This window comes from Eucyclogobius newberryi, unplaced genomic scaffold (assembly GCF_026437365.1).
Source record: "Eucyclogobius newberryi isolate DKJ021-1_F unplaced genomic scaffold, fEucNew1.0.hap1 SCAF_4, whole genome shotgun sequence".
NCBI classification, from domain to species: Eukaryota; Metazoa; Chordata; class Actinopteri; order Gobiiformes; family Gobiidae; genus Eucyclogobius; species Eucyclogobius newberryi.
Window position 1 is genome coordinate 17,329,460 of NW_027316056.1, and position 21,431 is coordinate 17,350,890.

At 39.7% G+C, this 21,431-nt stretch overlaps 1 protein-coding gene across 1 annotated transcript; it reads right to left on the bottom strand.

The window, feature by feature from the left end:
* Positions 1-1,500: 1,500 nt before the first annotated feature.
* Positions 1,501-21,431, bottom strand: dok7b (docking protein 7b). Its single transcript, XM_072462396.1, has 13 exons — positions 21,356-21,431; positions 21,235-21,280; positions 19,239-19,318; positions 18,331-18,481; positions 16,928-17,128; positions 12,725-12,844; positions 10,234-10,338; positions 8,988-9,799; positions 5,934-6,005; positions 5,807-5,852; positions 5,620-5,733; positions 4,453-4,623; positions 1,501-3,979 (listed from the first exon to the last, which is right to left on the bottom strand). Exons 1-13 carry the CDS (start codon positions 21,407-21,409, stop codon positions 3,873-3,875), a joined length of 2,079 nt encoding a protein of 692 aa, XP_072318497.1. The 5' UTR covers positions 21,410-21,431; the 3' UTR covers positions 1,501-3,872.

Below are 21,431 nucleotides of genomic sequence, written 5' to 3' on the forward strand. Positions count from 1 at the left end.
CGCTCCTTGTCCGTGGACTGACAGGCTCTCAGTGAAGACTTCAGAAACATAAAGATGTAACAATTGTGCAGTGAAACGGTGTGGGAGGTCAGTGATGGTGCGTCGGTGGTGAGTGACGCACCGCGACTACTTCTCCCATATTATTACTGACACATTAAGACTGGCAGTGCCCGTCCTGTCTGACGAACGGAGACAGCTCTGCATGACTAAGCCCGAAGGTGCCACAACAGAAGGCACAGCTGCAGAAACTAATCTGAATTTGAATGGTCACAGTGAGCAAATCACAGCGATTGCAATTATTCAAGCAACACAATTTTCCTCTGCAGATTTCTCGACTTAAGGCGCATTCACACTTGTTCTGGTCTGGTCCTGGTTTGAGCTCAGTATAGTCCAAGATTAGGTTCTGAGTTAATCCTAGTTTAAACCCAATTTTGACTGTGTGAATGCATTTTTATTTTATTTTTTTGTACACTGCCAACCCTTTAGTTTAGACCTCTTTAAAACACATTCTGAAAGTCTTTTATTAGTTAAGCAGTTTATATTTCGGTCTTCTGTCGAATGTTGATGCTGCTTTTTAAAATGTGAACTTTGAATAGAATCTAATCGTAATACTTGTATGAAGAATCACAGTTAGATATTTGCGCTAGATCTACTAGAAAGAGGCTACGAAAACAACAATGCAGAGGAGAAAATGCTCCATAATAAACTGGAAAGTCACAGCAGCAGGATTTAATGTTACCACCGTGCAATTAATCACTTACAAATATCAATAGTTCTCATTTTAATTAATTTCTGTAATAAACACACTTGTATCATTAAATACAAGCGACACCATAACTCTTTTTGTTAGTAATTTCAACCCCAAAACAATAGCAGCTTTAAATATATTTTAATACAAGAAAATAGATGGGTTAATAATTAAACGTATAATTAAATCTGAATACACAATAATTTGTAGAAATACAGTATGTACACAGTGATTTTACAGTTTCAGTTTGAGACACACACACACCACTGTGAAACGCCTCCGTGAAAATAAATTTGCGTTTGATATTTATTGGCCTATTTATCAGGATGATTTCAAAACAGTGTGAGAAATGAGTCCGCAGAGTTTTATTCTTCACTTCCTGTCCCCTCACCCGGCAGCAGAGACATCGATTATAGTTATGAGTGATGTTGCTCTGTTGGAAATGACTCAGTCATTCCCACTGCGGCCGCACAGGTTGCGATTGATGTCATTGGCACTAAGTTATAACTCAAAGCTCCTTATTTCTATCGAATGTTTTGATGTGGAATGATGGCAGGGCAAGCTGTGAATCTCTAAGTCAGCTCTATGTCAGCTTTATGTAGGGCTGGGGTGTGTGAAACCGACAATTATTTGAATCGAGAGTCCACAGTTGATCCTCTTGTCAGTAAAAACACGTGGTTTTGAGCAGAGGCCAAATGTGTTGAAGACCAATCAATCAATAAAGAATTGTGATTTTTTATTTTTTTTTCCTCCATATCGCCCAGTCCTTAGCTGTAAGGTGCCGGAGCAGACTTGTGCCAACATTTCAGATAAATTGACGACATTTGTGAATCATGTACTAAGGTGAAAGGGAAATCTCACCGCCAAGTAAAAGTAACACTGCTCAAAAACAAAATAATAGGTTGGTGAAGTTTGCACTGCTCAAGGCAACATTTTGACCACTGACGAGTGAAATGGAAACATATTGAATATACAGTACAGTGTTCTCGCTGGACTGAGGTTGAAGGATGGCACTAAAGAAAAGTACTTAAAAAGTACTACAGCGCTCGCTCGCACGGTCGAGCGCTGTGGGCGGCGGGAGCGAAAAGTACTACGGCGCTCGCTCGGTGATCTTAATACCTGGCGGTATCTTTTGGGCAGTGGTGGGCCAGCAAGGCCTTCTCTGCTAGCTAACAGAATCAGAATAATTATTAGGAATTTTACTCTTCATTTCATGGCTTTCCTCTTGGTTGCTCTGCTTCCAGCCCCAGGTTGAATTTGGAGCCGAGGGCTGGTCTTTATGTTAGATCTTTGATCCAATCATATTCAGCCATCAGGTGTTGCCAGGGATCCAAAATCTGCCCTCAGGCCTTCAGACTCAACAGTGAGGGAGCTTGTAGCTTAAAGTGAAATGGAAATGAACATTTAGTGTCAACCAATCAGCTTCAGAGTTGGCTATTATACGCCTTCTAGCAGGTGCATCACGTGCACGTCTTTTGATTGGATCACCAATATTGAGGGCAGGTCCTATGGGCGGGTCTATGCAGAACCTCAGAACGAGGAAACTGAATTTGATAAACAAATTAATCTGTGTACTACTAAGCTGTTATTTCAACCCACAATGGCAGAAGGAGGAAAATATCGATTTGGTCGAGGATATAATTATAATGCCGTTCTCAAGACGAACTTTTCAAGAAAAGTTAGACATTGTAAGGAGAGCTCGTCCGATACCGACGCTGCAAAGCCTGTTCGGTTTGTTCCCCACTTTCAAAGTTCCAACGCGGGCAACGGTGCGGACAACGTGCGGACATCTGCGTGGACAAGGTGACGCAAAGCTTGGTTAAACTGCATTTCTGTCTAAATGTATAGTGTCTAGAGCCATGGTATCATAATGATGGTAATAAGAGGTGGATTCATTCGGATGAGAATGTGTAGGACCTCACTGAAGGCCCAAGCCCCAGACCCACGGCCCCTGGTGACCAGCCGGAGCATGACGGCCCACCATGCTAAAACCCCTCAGCGAGAACACTGCAGTATAAACCTGTTGGAGTTTGGGGATTGAGGTTTGACTATGGCCATCCTTAATCAAACAGTGTTCTTTCTTGAAAGGGCCCAATCTCATTTTAAACCTGAATTAAATAACTGACTGGGTTTGATTTTGGCCCGGTTCCTTCTGATCGGCGTTGCCAGATTTTCAGAGAGCAACAAGCGACCGAGCCTCGGAGAGTGTGGTCCAGACCTCAACCATTCGCATTTGAAGTGTTTCTACCCCCTCTCCGCCTCTCACTCTATCAAAAAACTAACACTGTCAAATAAAGCCTTGGGCCAGAAAACTAAAAACTGACACCACAGTAAGCGGCCCCACAAATGTAAAGCCCAAAACATAAGCAACTACTGGTAGTTTAGTTCTACTTTAGCACATCAAGTGCTAATGAGATGTGCATCTTTTAATGGCACATTTCACATCAGTAACGACTTTAAAACATGAACAGCTTGAATTTCAGTCAATATTGGCTCTATCATCAAAACAAACCAGGAAAAAAGCTAATCACATAATTTATGACGTGACAATATGTCTGGAACAAGCCAAAAAAAACGCAACCAGCAACTCTCCATAAATTGAAACCCAACGTCGCTTTAAAGGAGCAGACTTGGCAACTCTGCTTCTATAGACTGTGACTTGCAAAAAATCCTGGTTCAAAGGGTTTTTGAAAGACGGAAAGGCAATTGGATCAGGATTCTCCAAAATAGCAGCACTTGTGGGGTGTTCTCAGTCTGCAGTGGTAATACTCATCCTTCAAAAGTGGCCACAAAAAGTGTAAAGGCTGCGAGTGCTGCACTTTGTGATTTAAATCAATTGCACAGCTTATAATACTGGAGTTTTTTTTTGCTTTTTGGGTTGAAAAATTGACAAATGGTCATAATGTTAGACCTGAGAGCACCACAAACTATCAGCAGCAAACATTTGACCTTAGCTTATCCTGAGAGAAAACAAAAACAAATGAAAGAGCCCATCAAGCAAATACTAGTTTTCTCTGCTGAACAGTGATAAGAATTGTGAGTGTTTTTTCTGACGACACATTTAAGCTGCAGAGCGAGTATTTAATAAATAGGAATGGACAAGTCATGGAAATCTCTGACCACATCAGAGCGATGGAGGTGAGGAGGGAGTCACTGTGGTGTCCCAGGACGCCTGCTCTGCCCTGTCTCCACGGAGTATAGCGTTGGTGACGCCCTCTACTGGTGGGGGAACTACATGATAAAAGAGAAATAGACAAGCTCACCTCACAGCATTGGTAAAATAATTAAATACATGCTCTTGATGTTCATATTATTCATTTAATATTTAATTATTCGAGGGGCAGCAACATGTAAATCTGTAGATGCTTTGATCTAAGTGATTTTTGCTTTACAGTTTGTATTTATTTACATTCCTGTAAATAAATACAATATTTTTAAACCAATCAAGGAGTTTGATGTTTAATTTTAGATGTAGCTGTGATGGATTGAAATAAAAAATACTCTGCTCAAAGTGAAGATGTGCAGCTTGTACATTTTAGGTTCATTTAGTGGATAAATCATTTTTAAAAGATGCATCAATTGAAATAGGTTATAATTGCCACTCTGTTTTACACATTTTAATAACATTGCTGACAGCGCCATCGTTGTGACTTCGAAATACAGGCGTAAATACCTTCTGAAACCAACTAAAAGAATAGTATTACCTCTGTGAGCGGTTGGCAGGCTGGAGACTGCAGCAGGAGCAGGTCGCTGGAGCTCTCTGTTGACTAACGCAGAGCTAAAGGGCAGGTTGACATAATGAACGGTGTGATGTAGATACCGGCTCGGGTCCAGGAAGGCGGAGGCAGCGGCTTTACTGTCGGGTCGAAACATACCTGGAAAACAAACACATAACATCGAATCGAATGACGTCAAATGCTATTAAAAACATATGTTCTGGTTCTGGTGGAGCCAATCTAGTGGAATAACATTCAACAAACCAAACTCATTTTGTGTGAAGTGCACTGTAAACTGAATTAGTGTCGATGCTGAAATGTAAAGCTTTTTGACTGTGAAGTAGCTTTGTATAAATCTTAAAAATCCCAAGAATAACATTTTACACTTGATTTTGAAACTAAGGAAAAGGCTCAATATTCAAAAACAATCACAAAGGCTATTTAATAGATAATAATAATAATAATAATAATAGAATGTAATTTTCAACACAAAATAAAACATTACAATTTGATATAAGTCAAGACCCCTCTACAGTTATTCAAGAAAGATCCAATGTTTTGTTTTGTTTTTCTCTAGTTTCATTCAGCTGCAGTGGGCATTCAACAGCCACAGAGACATTAGACACATGATTAGAGGCACATTTACGCATATATATTGAGGTATAAGTATGTTTATAGCACGTTACGCTCTAAAGCCGTTAACATGCCTGAATCCCAATAGCCCTGGCTGTTTGATTCCCTCTATGCTCCATGACTGAGACAAGTCAGATTAGTTCTCTGGAAGATGCTACACTCAGACTAAAAGGAGAAATCAGAGTATAAACAGACAACGTGGACAGCTGGAATACGCTCTGCATGTAGTGAGTGAGGGGGAAACAGGAGGCAGAGCTGGAGGTATTTTGGGAGTTACGAGGATGAGGAGGATCAGGAACATGAGCTGCTCGTGTTAGACATTTGGAAATGGAGGCCAGATTGTTGTAGTTAGACAATATGGTACGGACAGGAAAGCCTGGAGGACAACAAAAATGTAGATTTATGGCTCTAGGGCGGATTATATGAAGTGGGTTGTGGTGGATCAGATGGTTGCAGATAATTAAGAAAAACAAAAGGCACACCAAACCTAAACTCATTTAAAAATGCACAAAACACAGTTACCGCAGGCTGTTGCGGGCCGGGCCTGCAGAGCGAGCGGAGCAGGTGGCGGAGATGAGGGTATTGAAAGCTTGAACCGCGCCAACATGCTGCCCAAAGCCCCGTAGTTCTGTTCTCCTGTGAAATATACAACAAGTTTCACATTTGTTCAGATCAAATAACGCTTCATTGAGTTTGTAGGAAAACAAACCTGACTTAGACATCAGTGTTGTTCGCCCTGGTGCAGATTTTTCACCCTGTAAATTCATTCATAAACTCAATTATTAAAGTGTAGACCACCAGCTCTTCTCGAAGTAATGGAGGCAGAAAACTCATACCTTTTTGGAGGCTGTGTTTCCGACAACGCGCCACTGCTCGGAGGTGATGTAGTTGTCCAAAGCGTGACCGCACTGGGGAAGAGAGAGAGGAAATGTACGAAATAATTGAGTTATTCAAAACTACATTTACACAGTTGTGTTTTTAAGGGGAAACATTGAATTAACAAATTGGAAGAAATTAATAATGAAAATGTCTGGGACGAAATGACAAATAATATAATAAATATGTAATAAAATATGTTGTCCAGTAAAAGCTGCCTCAAAATACAAATCATTATTTTTATTGATTTTTTTTCCCCTGCTGTGTGAAGCACTTTGTGTATGAATTTGCCTAATAACGATTAAAAACATACTAATCAAATAACAACTACGACTAGGGCGGTCGGCGCTTGGAAGTTAAATTGAAACAACTGTGTTTTAGTCGACCAAAGTCAGTATTAGATGACTTTAATATTGTTTTGGTTAGCGATGATAAGGATTTATATGGGACAGTAGCTAAAAGGAGAAGACATGAAGTGAGTTAGGTGAATATTAAAGTGTTAATCATGATTTTAATCTGTTTGCATGAACTCCCGTGCAGTTTAGGTCAGATAAAGCTCAGTTTCATGCCACTTGGTCGACAGGGCATGTCTTTAGTCGACTAAGATGATCTTTCATCATCAACTACAGCCCAAACAACAACAAAGACAAAGGACACAACTACCTCTGTGTCCTCAAACCCCAGAACCCAGAAGAAACAACTTATTCACCCACCAAAGTAACACACGGTGTGCTTCAAAACACCCGACAGAAATCGTCTTGTGCCTTTGCATCGCTGGCAAATACTTTGAGTGGGCAAAAAGATACTTTGAACCATCCTGTGTTTCATTCCCGACACGTGCCAAAACAATTTAGACATTGTGTCCAACATCTTGTTCACTGTAAAATAAAATAATTCAACAGAGCCAGTAAAAGTGCTTTTCCCCCAGTTTCTGAGGCAACAGGTGTAAGTAGGACACGATCTGCTGACACAAGGAACAGATTTGTGAGAGTGGGATTTCAGTCCGTTGCGTCAGTCCTTTTTCATATTAACTTTACCTCACACACTTTTAGCCTCTCCAGAATTACAAATGCAAATTACTGAAAAGCAACAAACTACTGCCACCGAAATAGTTTGGAATAATATACTTTTGAGTACTTTTTGATCCTGGAATAAATGATGAATTACTAATAATAATAATTCTAAAGTGCTATTTACGTTTAGTGTGTCGTAATTTGGGCTGCAAGATTAAAGTCTATATTCTAATTGTGACTTAGTTTGGTATTCTATAACCTGTGGTATTTTTTGTCATAGTTTTATAGTTTGCAGTTTGTGAAAACATTTTGAAAAGCAAAACTTTAAAATTACAGAGCGTAGAGCTGAGTCTAAACATAATCCCTCTGTGATGTCATCAATATGCGACATGCCATTGAAAACACAGAGACAATTTACACTTAACTGGACTTTTCAGGCCGTTTAAACAATCATTCAACAAAATAAAGGTGTTATCTGGTAATATCTATTGTCAAATCATAACTATAGTGTAATTGAAATGGATTTTGTCCCTTGTTTACGATATGGTTGAGGAATTACCTCATGTCACACCTGCTGCCCATGTCACACCAGGAAGTAACATTATAAACTTCACCAAAAAGGTCAAACTGGGACAGCTCGGCAAAATGTTTTGTAAAATCTGAAATATAACATGTTCACTGCATTTGAATGAAAGGTGGTCTAACCTGTCATATACACTTTAATCACAATCAAATCGACATTTGAATGGACACAATCAGGAAATTGCAATGACTGCAATTATTGAAGTACCATCATTTCCACCTTAATATGCATAAAAATTGCTACGTCTGAAGTTTAAGATAAGATAAGATATTCCTTTATTGTCCCACATGGGGAAATTTCATTGGTGCAACGCGTTTAGATCTGTAAAAACATTCTCTGCAATAAAATTGTCAGGTCACATTCAGTTCAGTTCATTCTCCTGGACATATTAAAAAAAGTAGCAAATCTATGGCAATCACGATTGAAAATCGTTCAGCAACAAGTTGAACTCTGAACGGTGGTGAAAGGCTATTATTTCTCAGCATTGATCTGTCACTTCCAAAAATGTAAAAACTCAATTAAGGACGATTCAGAGATGAAATGTCAAGGCTTTTGAGTATTAAAAATGTTAAAACTGCTTTCATAACAGTCTTTGGTGAAGACTTTGAGCCGTGTTAACAGCATTTCTCTCGTTATATAAATGTTTTAGAGGCAGATCACACGCTGAGCTGAGAGACAATTACATTTCCTGTCAGCATTTTAGTGTGTCTTATCATGGCCAATAATTTCACAATAATAGCAAATTTAAAGTTTTAAGTGTCTGAGTGAAGAGTTAAAACTGGCATTCACACTTAATTTGCACTTATTAGCTACAGTGCTTGCTTCAGTATTTTAACTTTTCAGAGTCTAAATTAGCATTTTTGCAAGACTTCACAACCGCTCAGGCGTGTCATTATGATTAATAACAAGCCACACTGTATTGTAAGAGGATAGATAATTGCTGTACCCTCTATTAAAGCAAAACAAACACTGTCATCATCTTAATGATGTGGCAAACGTTATCAGTGCAAACACAGACTATTCAAACACACTTGATATTATGCTAGACCTCTAAAGTGGTCGAAAGTAGTAAAAGATTAAGGGATTTTAATGTTTAATGTGGCCCATTGCTTGCCTGTGGACTTAAGAGTATTACGAGTAGATAAGTAGGCCTCATTTACTGGGGGAAAATACTGTGTAGAGTTTAATAAGTGCATTAGAGTCACTGGGGTTAAGGCTATGGCTGGTGTGATTTGCAAAGATGCCTGTTCCACTGCTTCAGTGTGGGCTGAATATTAAATGCAAATTGTAGTCAAAACTGTTCTGAGGAGGATAGAAAGTACAATTCCAGCAATGAATCTAAGCAAATGTGTTGATAATGTTACATGCACTACTCTCTGCAAAGTGATTAGGCACGTTTTGTTTATTGTGTGTATTACCTTGGTTTTTCCATTGAATTCGCAAGCCGGCACAGACTGCGGCCTCGGTGTAGATTGTCTATCACTGCCCCATGAGTTGGAGTCCAGACCTTTGACTTTTGGTGGGCCGCCGCTCCACCAATAACCCTCTGGACTGTCCTGGCACGGTTCGGTCGGGAGGTCAGAAGTGCGTGTGCCTCGAAATGGAAGTGACTGTAGCAAGCTTCTAGGGGTGTCGTAGCGTAATCTGAGCAGGCCAGGTACATGGTATTCATCGCTGTGTCTCTGTGACGATCGAGCGCTACACCTGGAGGCGGGGCAGGTAGAGTGGGCGGAGTCTGGGACAGGCGTGACAGGTGTGAGCGGAGCCTCTGAGGGGGGAGGAGTCAGAGGCGCGGCGGCGGAGGCTTGCGGCGAAGCTAAACTGGGCGCAGATCCAAACTCCTCGGGTCCTTGGGCGACAGCGGCGTCCAGACTTCCTGTGTACGACGAGAAGCTGCCGGACGATTGGCTGCTCACCGCGATGCCGATGCCACTGTCCAACGAGCTCTGCCGCCCGCTGTCATGGAGACCGCGAGAGTGGAGCTGAGCCGAAGACGGGCGAGTCCCTGCACTTCCTGTCGCCGCAGCGTACAAGCGGTCATCTGAAGCAGTCAGTGCCTTCAGCGTGGAACTAGTAGACGTGGTGTCGTTAGAAGAGTGAAGCCTGGACTGGGAATCGGGCCAAAAATGGAGTCGCGATCCGTAGCTGGCCTCTGATTGGCTGGAGGAGGAGCTGGAAATGCTGCTGTGATCATCTCCAGCAACAGATGTGCTGCAGCTAAAAGTGGAGGCTACGAAGAGACAAGTTCAGTGATTTATTACCAAAGCAACAACAAGTCCAGGACTAAACCAAGCCCACACCAGGATTAAACCAAGCCCACACCAGGACTAAACCAATAAAAACGGACTATTATGCAAATCACGTCGGTAATTCGCTTCAGGTGCAAAATACTGCGACCTTTAGAAAGTCATTTTCAATTCACAACTCTCCTGATCTGTTATGGATCAAGTCCCGGCTAAATTTCACTGCTCCAAGCACAAATCACAGAAGAGTTGGTGTCAGCAAGTTGAGATACCAAGACCCGCACTTACGAGCCTGAAATAAACACATTATTGTCCCATTTACAGGATACTAGCTGCCTTCTGCTGCAAGGTGTTTCTGTTAAAATATTGGCCGCGCAACTGCTGTTTGGAACGACACGAGACAGAAAGTAGTGTTGTTTACCTGTGCTGCTGGCCAAGCTGCAGTTTGACAACCTGCTCAGTCTCTTCTCCAGATCTGATGTTTCCTGGAGGATCCGTTCTTCTGCTGCAACTGGATTGGCATCGCCTTCATTCAGAAAGAAGTAGATTTGATGTATTTCTTTTTTCAATATACTACAATCACGTTTGCAAATTTTACAGACACAATAGCGTAGTTTCTGTTCATATTGTGTTCATATATTGTGATCATATTTCCTTCAGATCGGACTGCAGTGAACAGACGTTTATCGTTTAAAATTGCTTTTATCATGTTATTTATGAAGTTGTTGAAGTATTACTTCATCGGTGTAATAGTAACATGTAGAAACAAGTTAAAACTTTAGCCACAAGGGGTCAGGAGCTATTTATTTCTTAACACCGGGCAAATGAAGAGGGCAGCATCAGGGAGGACATCTAACATTGCAGGCTGTCTTTACACATGGTTTAGTCTGGGTTTGATCCTGGTTTAGTCTGGGTTTGATCCTGGTTTAGTCCTGGTGTGGGCTTGGTTTAGTCCTGGTGTGGGCTTGGTCCTGGTGTGGGCTTGGTTTAGTCCTGGTGTGGGTTTAGTCCTGGTGTGGGCTTGGTTTGGTCCTGGTGTGGGCTTGGTTTAGTCCTGGTGTGGGCTTGGTTTAGTCCTGGTGTGGGCTTGGTTTAGTCCTGGTGTGGGCTTGGTTTAGTCCTGGTGTGGGCTTGGTTTAGTCCTGGTGTGGGCTTGGTTTAGTCCTGGTGTGGGCTTGGTTTAGTCCTAGTGTGGGCTTGGTTTAGTCCTGGTGTGGGCTTGGTTCTGTCCTGGCTTAGTCCTGGTCCAGTCAAGTTCAGTTCAGTTCAAGCCAGATTTAGTTCCAGTTGAGCCTAATCTTGATGTGGAAAGGAAAGGTTGTGTTCATCTCTAATTAACTTGTAAATCTCTTATCGCAATTACAACCTCAGCAAAAAACCATCCCAATTTTCACATTTAGAGCAAACTATTAATACTCTCAGCAGGGGGAGAGTGTGGGAATGGCAGTGGGTCGGCGTGAATAAGTGTCAACGACCTGAACCAGAATCTGGGCACCGGCAAACACGTGGTGCCAACTTTCTCCACTACGCTATGTGAAGTGTCAGCTAACGTTGTTGCTCGGCGCTAATTATAGTCACGTCACAGCAGCAGTGTGTGTCGAGGGGTGACACAGGGCCCCAGAACTCCTCAAGCTCCAGGATACTGTTTACATGGATCCTAACATTCATTTGAAAGTTTGTGTTATTCTATGTGAAATTATTACATTTTCCCCCCCAATTACCGCTTACTCATCGTGCTGAATTTATAAGTAAGGCAACGTTATGTGTTAATAGTAGTAACATGGATTTCAAAGAACAGAAAGTCAACTGATGCTTTTATGAAACCCAAGAAAGTATCAAGGTAAATTACAACCAACAGTCCTTTTATTTTGTGATTTACCCAATATTTCTCTTATAGCCGAGTAAATTCAAAGTGTATTGTAACAGCAGTACTTTGTGATGAAAACAAACTAAAATGACACTTTGGAGGGGGTTTTGGTGGAAGGGCTGTCAAACGTATTGAAAATCAGATAATAAAACTAGTGTCAAAACGACATACTCATTTGAGCAACTAAAAACACTAAAAAATATCACATAAAAACAAAAACAAAATTTGACCTTTTGTGAATGGGTTAGTGAACGGTCAGAACTAATATGAGACCACAATGTTTTGTGAAAGAAATTAAAGTTATTGTGTTAAACATTTAATTCTCATTATGGTCTTGAAATTGGTATCGGAATCGAGTCTATTGCTTAGTATCGAAATCAATTGGTGTCAACACGACTTCAATTTCCCGTCTGAAAAGGCTGGTCTAATGCTGTGAAATTCAGGCATGCTAGCGACGTGCCAGATGTCAAATGGTTTGTGAAAGTTAAGTAAGATAAGGTGGAGATTGAAATACCTACTTTATCCTATGAAAATCAGGTACCCCAGCTTTAATGTGGCAAAACGTTTTAAGCGAGAACTTAAAGCTAGATATCATCTCGTAAATAAGAAGAAAGTGCTTTTTACTTGTATTTGTATAAATCCTTTTAATACACAGAAGTCCCACATTCTGCATTCAAACATTACACTTTATTTTAGGGAGTTGTCACTTCCTCCTCGTGATTTACACTAGTTTCCCTCTGTTCTCCTGTCACCCGTCCTTCTGTCTACAACGCCATGTTTATGCTTTTCGGATGCCTGTAAAATTTGTTTTATGTTACGAACAGGCACACATCACAAACAAAGCCTTGACCCCACACTCCAGTGAAGACCCCAGGGACAAAGGGCACCAGCCGTTTCCGTGACACCAACCATGCCTTTAAGTCATTCAGTCACACAACGCAGTGTTCTTAGGCATGTTCAAGTTAATTTTGGACATTTAAATATGCACTTTCAGGGGTGTGAAGGTCTAGGGTCCTGTTGGTTTTATGGGCGGTTGTGATTTTACCTGGATTGGCAGGACGTAAACCCTGTGGGGTCCGATTCGGGGCGATGCCTCTCACGATACAGTCGACTAAGAAACTGATCTGCTCCCCGTCCGAGCACGACAAGTAGAACACTCCGGCCCCTGGAAGTGAGGAGGGGAAATATTAACACCAGGTCGTGCCATTTATTTGTTTACTATTTTAATATTGCTTTTAAGTTGTGAGAAGTGGCATATAAGACATATAAACTACAGATTTTATTTATTTTGCCAAAAGAATTAATACCCCTTTCAATACTAGAACTAGGATCAAAACTAGATCCTCATTTGATATTATCACTGCTGGGAAAACAATTAAATGAACAGAACAAATACTTTGCTGACTTGTTTTAAAATGTCTTTTATAAATAATGACATCCTAAGGTTTAAAAGAGTGTGTTTTTCTTAACTATTATAGTGATAGCAAATCAAAATCTATACTATATATACAATATGGATTGTAATGGTAATTTGATAGATATTTTATAAAAGCAAGATTTAGTTATGCCTGTTTGATATGTTTGTGTTTTTACTACTGAAATGTGTGTACACCAATATTTTTAGTTTAAATACTTTAAAACTTTAGCTTTTTAAACAATACAAAACAAATCACCACTTAATATTAAAAAAGCTGTAGCAAATTAAAAAAACGTGTTCCTGAAGCTTTTCCTTTCTCACAAACAAGGTTTTATGAAAAAAATCACAACTATGCAAGGATAAAAGCGTAATTTGCACAAAATGGTACAGCCATACATGAATTTATAAACGCCAGATCAAAGCTTGAGGTTGCAGTTCATAAAGGTTATTATAAACAAAAACCTTCACATATTTGTCCAGTCACAAGGCTGTATAGACTTTGCATGAGCAATTAATATTTCTCTATAAAGATTTCTAGCATTAAATATACAAAACGCTCACAGAAAAAATTTAAATCATCGGGCGATTGAATCTGCACATCAGAGATGTTGAAAACTGTTTAAATACTAATTAACTAACTAATTAGATTGACACTGTATCAACGAGATGAGGTCGATTGCAGTTCTAGTCCGGGAACAAAAGAAAAAGGTTGGTCAGAATGTGAGGTGGGAAATACATTGAATTATACGTGTTGTGAATGTTGTTATTTCAATATTGGGTTTATCATTTATGAAACTATCTCAAAATCCAATTACAGATACAAATAGGACTTCAGTTGAAAACTTCAAACTTCGAAGGATAAAAAGCGATGACTGTAATTAAATTACAGTCCTGTCTAATATAAACCCCAATAATTACATTTAAACACACATTTTAACTCATTTCTGTTGGATTGACAAAATATTATTGGATGATTATCAGAATGCAAGAAATATCAAGACATTTGTTTATGTCAATCCCCCCTCCTCTGGAAGAGCCTCTGGAGGAAAGTCCTATGTAAACATCACCTTACAATTAGCCAGATGCTAATTGATACTAAAACCTGTATCGAAACTAGATCCTTATTTCAACAAGTATTAATACTACAAATAAACATAAATAGAACATAATTTGAATGGTTTCAATCTATATCAGAGCCACATCATGATATAAGAAAAAATACTTTAGCTTTGTGTTGAAGATTACATTCTGTTGTCTAAATTGTGTTTTTAATTAGCATTGGGGTCAAATCGGTTTTGATTAGATAGCCTCTTCTTTGGTACTGAATTTGATGTTTTAGTACGGTGACAACATTAGCAGACACAGTTTCATGTTGGGTGCTCTTACCTGATCTCGTTACACTTTTACATTACAACTAATTTTAGTCAGAACTAATCGCCCTTAAGCCAAGTGTTGGCTACTGTCTTGGTGTCGCCACCAAGACATTTCATCCTTTGGCAAAGATTTGTGGATTCAGATGTCACTAAAGTGACCAAAGCAACAAAGTATGATTCAAAGAGTCTGGTCTGCTACAGCCGGCACACACTGATATTGAGTTTACTCAAAAACAAGAGAATCTTTCCCCTGTTCACACAACATAATGCTGACAGAGTAAAATTTGCTGAGTTGACAGCTATGGAACAGTCCAGAGTCTCATTACAGCATCTGCACGTGTTCGCTCGTGTGGGGCTGATAATCCTCCAAATATCTGTTCCACTATGACACAGGCCTTGCTCCAAACAGAATGTGACCCCATGTTTTACTCTGAATGAAAGCTAATGCACTGAGTATGTGTATGTGAAATGTGTCACGGACAAATAGGTGGTTATTTGCTGTGTTTATGGAACATTATGGATAAATAGTACACAATGTACATTGTCCATAATAATGTGGTCACGTGCAGTGCGTGCTCTACACACTAACCCTAACACACACATGGAAAGGGTTACACTGACAAAACCTGAACCAACTCATTGGAGCAGATGATTTTCTATGTTGACCTCTGAAGAGAATATCAGAAGTTGTAAATAGTAATGTATATGCTTAAAGACTGTCAGCCTGAGTAAATGAAGCTGAACTTTCCACTTGAGTAAGAACTGGAATGTGTTCTCATGTGCTATCAAAATACAAACAAACATGTACAAATGTAAACCCACACTCGGATTTACTGTTCCGTCATGAAGAAACCTCAGAAGACATCTTATTTGTGCAACTCTTTAGTGCAATAGATCAAGCTGAATGCAGAGAATCAACATTATTACACAGTCATGCTGAAGGGAAGTTTGTAATAAACATTTATGGCACCAAGTAAATAACTGAATCGTCAATTCTAAAAATACTGGACATAAGCAGGACGGCACTGACAAAGGCCCATGTGATGGCCTAAGTGAGCGCTTGAGGCTTGAGTATTAATAGTTGCACATGAGAACAGTGAAATCAGAGCCCGAGGAGCCCGAGGAGCTCTGTTTCTCCAGAGGGGCTGAAGGGCTGCACACATCCTCAAACACATCACTATGATAAGTCTGTCTGCTTATGTGAATAAAAGGTATCGTGGTCAAAAGAGTGAATAGATTAAACTTGGCTTTATGGCTACAGATGTTTCTGAAAGTGTTAATGACACTACTCAGTATTATGAAAAGATAACAGATTGCTATTTTTTTATATTACAGAAGATTTATAATTGTTTATGTGGTTATTATTGAACATGAGTAGATCATAAGTTTCCATTTAGTTCAATATAAACCGCAATGAACCTCAACAGTCTGTTATTAATAAATTTTTCCCATTGACTTGAAAAGTGCGGCCCAGCTTTAATATGAGGTAACTGATACCCTTAATGTGGCAATATTTTTTGAATGGTTTATAAAGAAACAGATTAAAGAAAATGATATTTCTTCAAACCATTAGTTACCAAATATCTGATTAGCAACTGCTGAGCTCCATATTGGCCTAACATGGCTTCAGAATAGAAATGGGACCATTGACTTCCTGTTCAAAACTGCAGAGCTGATGAGCAGATTTTCTTTTACAAATTAAAAAAAAAAAAAAATACCCTATGTATGTTTCATTGAGTCTTATTTTTTTTTTCAAAGAATCACATGGAAGTACATGTGGGCAGGGATAGGGGGCATGTGAAAACGCCTCAAATACAGACAATACACACAAATACACAAAATACAACTTTCAATAAGCTAATAATGAGGAAAAACTATTATAACATGGTTAAAATCTCATAAAAGGTTTTGTATAATATCTCTCCTTTCAAGTGTAAGACAGTAGAGACAGTGTAGTCTTTATTCTGTGTTGTAGAAGTCTCATTCTGTAGTCATGTAGAGAGCTGGTGTGATGAGCAATAATAAACTGAAATGAAAAGTTACATGGCTGCAGCACTTACACACTAAACTACAGTAATAAAAGAGGCAGTTATTCTGTGTGCAACAGAGCTAACAGTATCTTCTGCATGTGTCGTCTACACGCCCAGTCACCAGACTGCCAGCCATTCTTTACATAGACCACCACTTCAACTAGACTCCAAAAGTGCTTTAGGCTCATTTATAGGCAGTATTTCAACAGCTGTGCAATAAAGCTTTGATACATTAGCTTCGAGTAGCACTAACCTAGTCTATTAAAATACTATAATGCTTTAAGGACACTTTTAACAATCAACAGGAAAAATAAAACCTTGCAAGATAAAGATGAAATTGCTGCTGCTCTTGATGTTCTGAATGGAACACATTTAGTCTCTGCTTGTATTTCCTTATGGTCAGTGTGGTACAGTGTATTGTTACTCACAGTATCCACAGCGAGATCCTCCCTCAAACACAAATCCATTAGGGACGGCTCCGTATCGTCTCAGGGCCGAGAGTTTCCAGTGTCCTGTGACCGTCGGGGGCAAACCTCTGGTGAGGACCAGCAGACTGTTGCACAGGTGAAGCGACGCTGGCCCACTCTCCAGTTTAGACCCCGGCTCAACGCTGACACTGAACCTGTGCACTGTATGAGATGAGCTTTATGCAACACTCAAAATGCAAGTGTTAAATAAAAAAATAAAAAATAATAAATCTATAACTTCTACTTCTTTTTGAGGTGTGATTAAATAATTTGCTGTAGTAATTTAAATGGCATTTTTTTGCTGAAGCTATGGTTCACTTTATTGTGCCAGCAAAATTGTCCCTGTGCATCTTGTTGTTTTTGCACCTTGATATATCATGAAGTAATTTGAATGTTCAATGTTTGGGGGATAAAACATTATTTTACATATTTGACCCTGCCTAAAACTAAAGAGATATAATTCCAGTTACGTTGTACTTCTTCCACGCACATTTTCACTCTTATTTGACAAGTAATTTGGACGACTACCTTTTTTCCCCCCCAGTTGAGTTACTTTTATGGAACAGTGACAACAATAATAATATTCAAGTCATACATCACACACATGAGTACTAACAAGGCGTGTCAAACATTTGGCACATGTAAGTGTCACACAGGGGCAGTTGTGACAATAATGAAGTGATTTCTGCGCTCGAGAGGCTGCACTTTGTCATCTGTCACTGCAGCACATGTTCACAGCAGCTGAGCTCGGATTGTACTCCACTGGACATACAGCCAGACCAGGAGCCAACTGTATGTGCTACGTGCTTATTTTAGAGCCAATATCAACACTGAAACATTTATTTTATTTTTGTTTTTACTGGTGTAAATAAAGAGAGTCAAATTAGTATTTTTTTTTAAGATGGAAAATGTACTGTTGGAGGATCTGATACCTGCTTGTTACTATGCCGATGATATTGCTTTGCCAAGAATAATATGCAGTATGGCCTTAAACTGATCTATTGCTATGGAGACAGGTGACACCACAGTGCACCTTTTTTTAGCACAAAAACAACTGTAAGTGAATAAATAAAAGCTAGATAAGTTGACAAGATAAATAATGCCATAAAACATTCCAGCCAAAGCAATAACATCTCCATGGAGACAGGCAAGTTGCAGACCTCTACATTGTGCACCTTTAAACTGATGATTTTTCAAGGTTTATAAGCACAAAAACGTGATTGACTTATCTGACTTTCCTTGACACAGGTGCGTTATTAAAAATGACATTTAGAATATGCTTTAAAAATATGACTTATGTTTTGAAGTAATATATATGTTCAATATATACGACTTTGAGGCTTAAGTGTAAAACAGCCACAGACCTTCTCCGAGGTGGAAGCGTATGCGAGCGTCCCAGGCCTGCAGCGCTTCTCTGCTGCTGAAGCCCAGGACCAGAGTGTGGGACAGGCACAGGACCGACAGGCTGTAGGACACGCCATCAAAGCCAGGGGCCGGCTCCACGCCACAGATCCCCTGAGGAAGCGCAAGACAAAACACACCGTGGTGAGATGGAACAGCGGTGATGATAAATGTCTGCAAGGACAAGTGACATTTGAGCCGAATATGAATGATAGACACAAGGAAAGTTGACAATGAGCTCCGTCTACTGCCAAAACACTACATAGTCCTTCGTCTGGACATTATTTTTCAACACAGTGTTAATGTAAATGTTCACAGTGCATAAAAAGGCTTAAATACATCGTAAAATGTACATCTGGATTGACATGAGGTTAGATTTTTCAAACGTCACAAGAATCCATCTTGTGGCTTTCAGACTGAACGTTTGGTGCGGAGCAGAAAGCGTTTCTAATATGACAAAACATTATATTTATACTAATGACAACAACAAAAAACTCTTTTTTTTATGAGGCTACACATGCAATTAGCCAAAAACGATATTGTTTTATTATTGTAGCATGTCAATCGTGATATTATTATTGTTTCATCACGAGACAGTTCTCTACTGGGATGAGAAACCTTTATAATTTTGGTTTTGCCAGATCTTGATCTCCAGTCATTATGCTTGCTTATAGATAATAACGACTAATTCAGTCACAGCAATTATCCAACCTAGCAATGACGTCTTCTGCGGCATCTTTTAATCACTTGACAAAAGCCTATGATCTATTTTAATGCTTCTTCATTATTGTTCCGACAAGCCCTTAAACTACATTAATCTTGTAGTGGAAGCGTCTCTAAACATAGCCTCAGTTTAGACATTAGAACATACCTCTAGTGTTAAACTCTCCTTCTGACCCTTCTTGCCTTTATTCTTCTTCTCCTTTTTGTAGGCCAACAGGACCAGACAATCTGCGGCGGAGACACAACACAGACACAGCACACTAAAAAAGTGGCAGGCTTAAAAGTCAATTATCGTGCGTATGAATAGAACGCAAAGTGACTGTGGTGTTGTAATCCCGTCTGTGTGGCTGAGAGCGTTATCGCACAGCTGTCAAAGCAAACTCTAAAACAATGAGCTGATCCACTACAGCAGCTGATAACCAACGTCCAATGAGCGTAATGGACAGGTGATCAATTAGTGTCCACGCACTTTCACCGTCTGGGACATCACTGGGGAGAACTGGACCACACAGCCCTCCTCCTTTGACTGTTTTACATGTGTACCTTCCACAATAAGGCTACGCCATGCTCCATGTGACTGTCTTACACTTTGGATCGGAATAATAGTTAAAAGTCGACAATTAGAATAAGAATAATTGTCATTTTTATCATCGTTATCGTTAACTGCCCGATACAGACTCTCATTTTTTAGCAATAATACATTTCACTTGTGAATATTCTCCAACCAGAAGCCTTCAGTCACCTTTGTTTGGTTAAAATAAGATAAGATAATATTCCTTTATTGTCTACACATGGGGAAATTGCATTGTTGCAACGCGGGAAGATACAGAGGAAAAGGACAGATAACTTATAGGAAGTTTAAAAAAACACTCTTGATAGAAGAACTCTTAAAATAAACAAAACTCTTATAAACAAAACTCCTATAGACAGAACTTCTCATTACATTAAAAATGTAGGCTATTAAAAAAATAACTTTTTGACTAGACGACTAAATGTAAAAATTGCTGACTGGCTATACTTTTTGTATGAACACTGTCTAAACTGGGGCTGCAAATATTTGAAATGATGAAATGACACAAGGCGAGTTTATTTGTAGAGTTTGAACACAAAGCAAACCTTTACATAACAAATTACAGGCAAATCTGTAAAACTCTATGTCTACATAAAAACTCAACAGAGACAAAATCAAGACTAAACAAAGGCTAATTCAGGCCGAGTGAGGATAATCCTGAATAAGATCTGACAGCTTCTTTGGGAAATCTGTACATTCTGTCAGATGGAGAGCCTTGGTGTTATTGCAATGTACTGTATTTAATATGTAGAAATATCAAGTATTACATAAGCCAATATTGCATTATGGATCCTTTTGTGATAGGCTGCTGTATATTGTGCATCCCTGGTCAGATCAGGAGCCCCTTTGTGGGCGATGCAACACTGGAATTAGGAGATCTTCTACTGAAAGTGTTTTTCAGACTTCCTATAAGTGATCTGTTCTTCTGTATCTACCTCTGTATCTACCTGCGTTGCACCAATGAAATTTCCCCATGTGGGACAATAAAGGAATATCTTATCTTAAATAACGGTTCTCTTATAACTTATCTTAAAGCGAGTCTATTCACTGGCCTCACTTTTGGCAAACATGAGCCAACACAGCAACACAGCCTGGTAAAGCATGAAGGAAGCTCTATCTCTATCAATCCTGATGAAGTGAGGGACGATGACAAAATGATGACGTGAAAATGTCCCACATGAGGTTTTAAGAACAATCAAGTTTTTAAAAAAAGCTGCTGGTGTTTCGTGAGTGACTATGCGATTTGTCTTAGACTTTGGCAATGTCACTCGTTGGACAGTGTTCAAAATAATTAAAACCTGCCACTGAGCTGGCAACAAAAGCCTGCGGGGATTAATATCCCTACAACAGTTCAAGGAGCCGCGCAAGATTTTGGTAAACTAGTTCAATCAATCACGGCGAGGAGAAGTGACCGTGCTACAAACGACTAAAGTTTCACAAGTTTGGAAACTGCTGATTCATATTTGTCGAGACACGAGGTCAGGTGAATGTTCCTTTAAAATCTGAAACGGTCTGAAACTTTAGCTTAGGGGCAAATTGTGTCAATACACCTCTGTTATGTGTCAGACTGTACCTGCGACTGGAGAGGGCTTTCGGAGCACGACCCACCGCGTCTTCCACTGTAAAGACACACAATAAACACGCTCAGCTCGACAGCGGGCGAATGAGACGCGCACGAACCCGCAAAAACAAACCTTTTTCCCATCTCTGAGCTTGACTTGTCCCTCCGCGATAACTGTATCCGTCATCTTCAGTCATGGTTCACAGCGC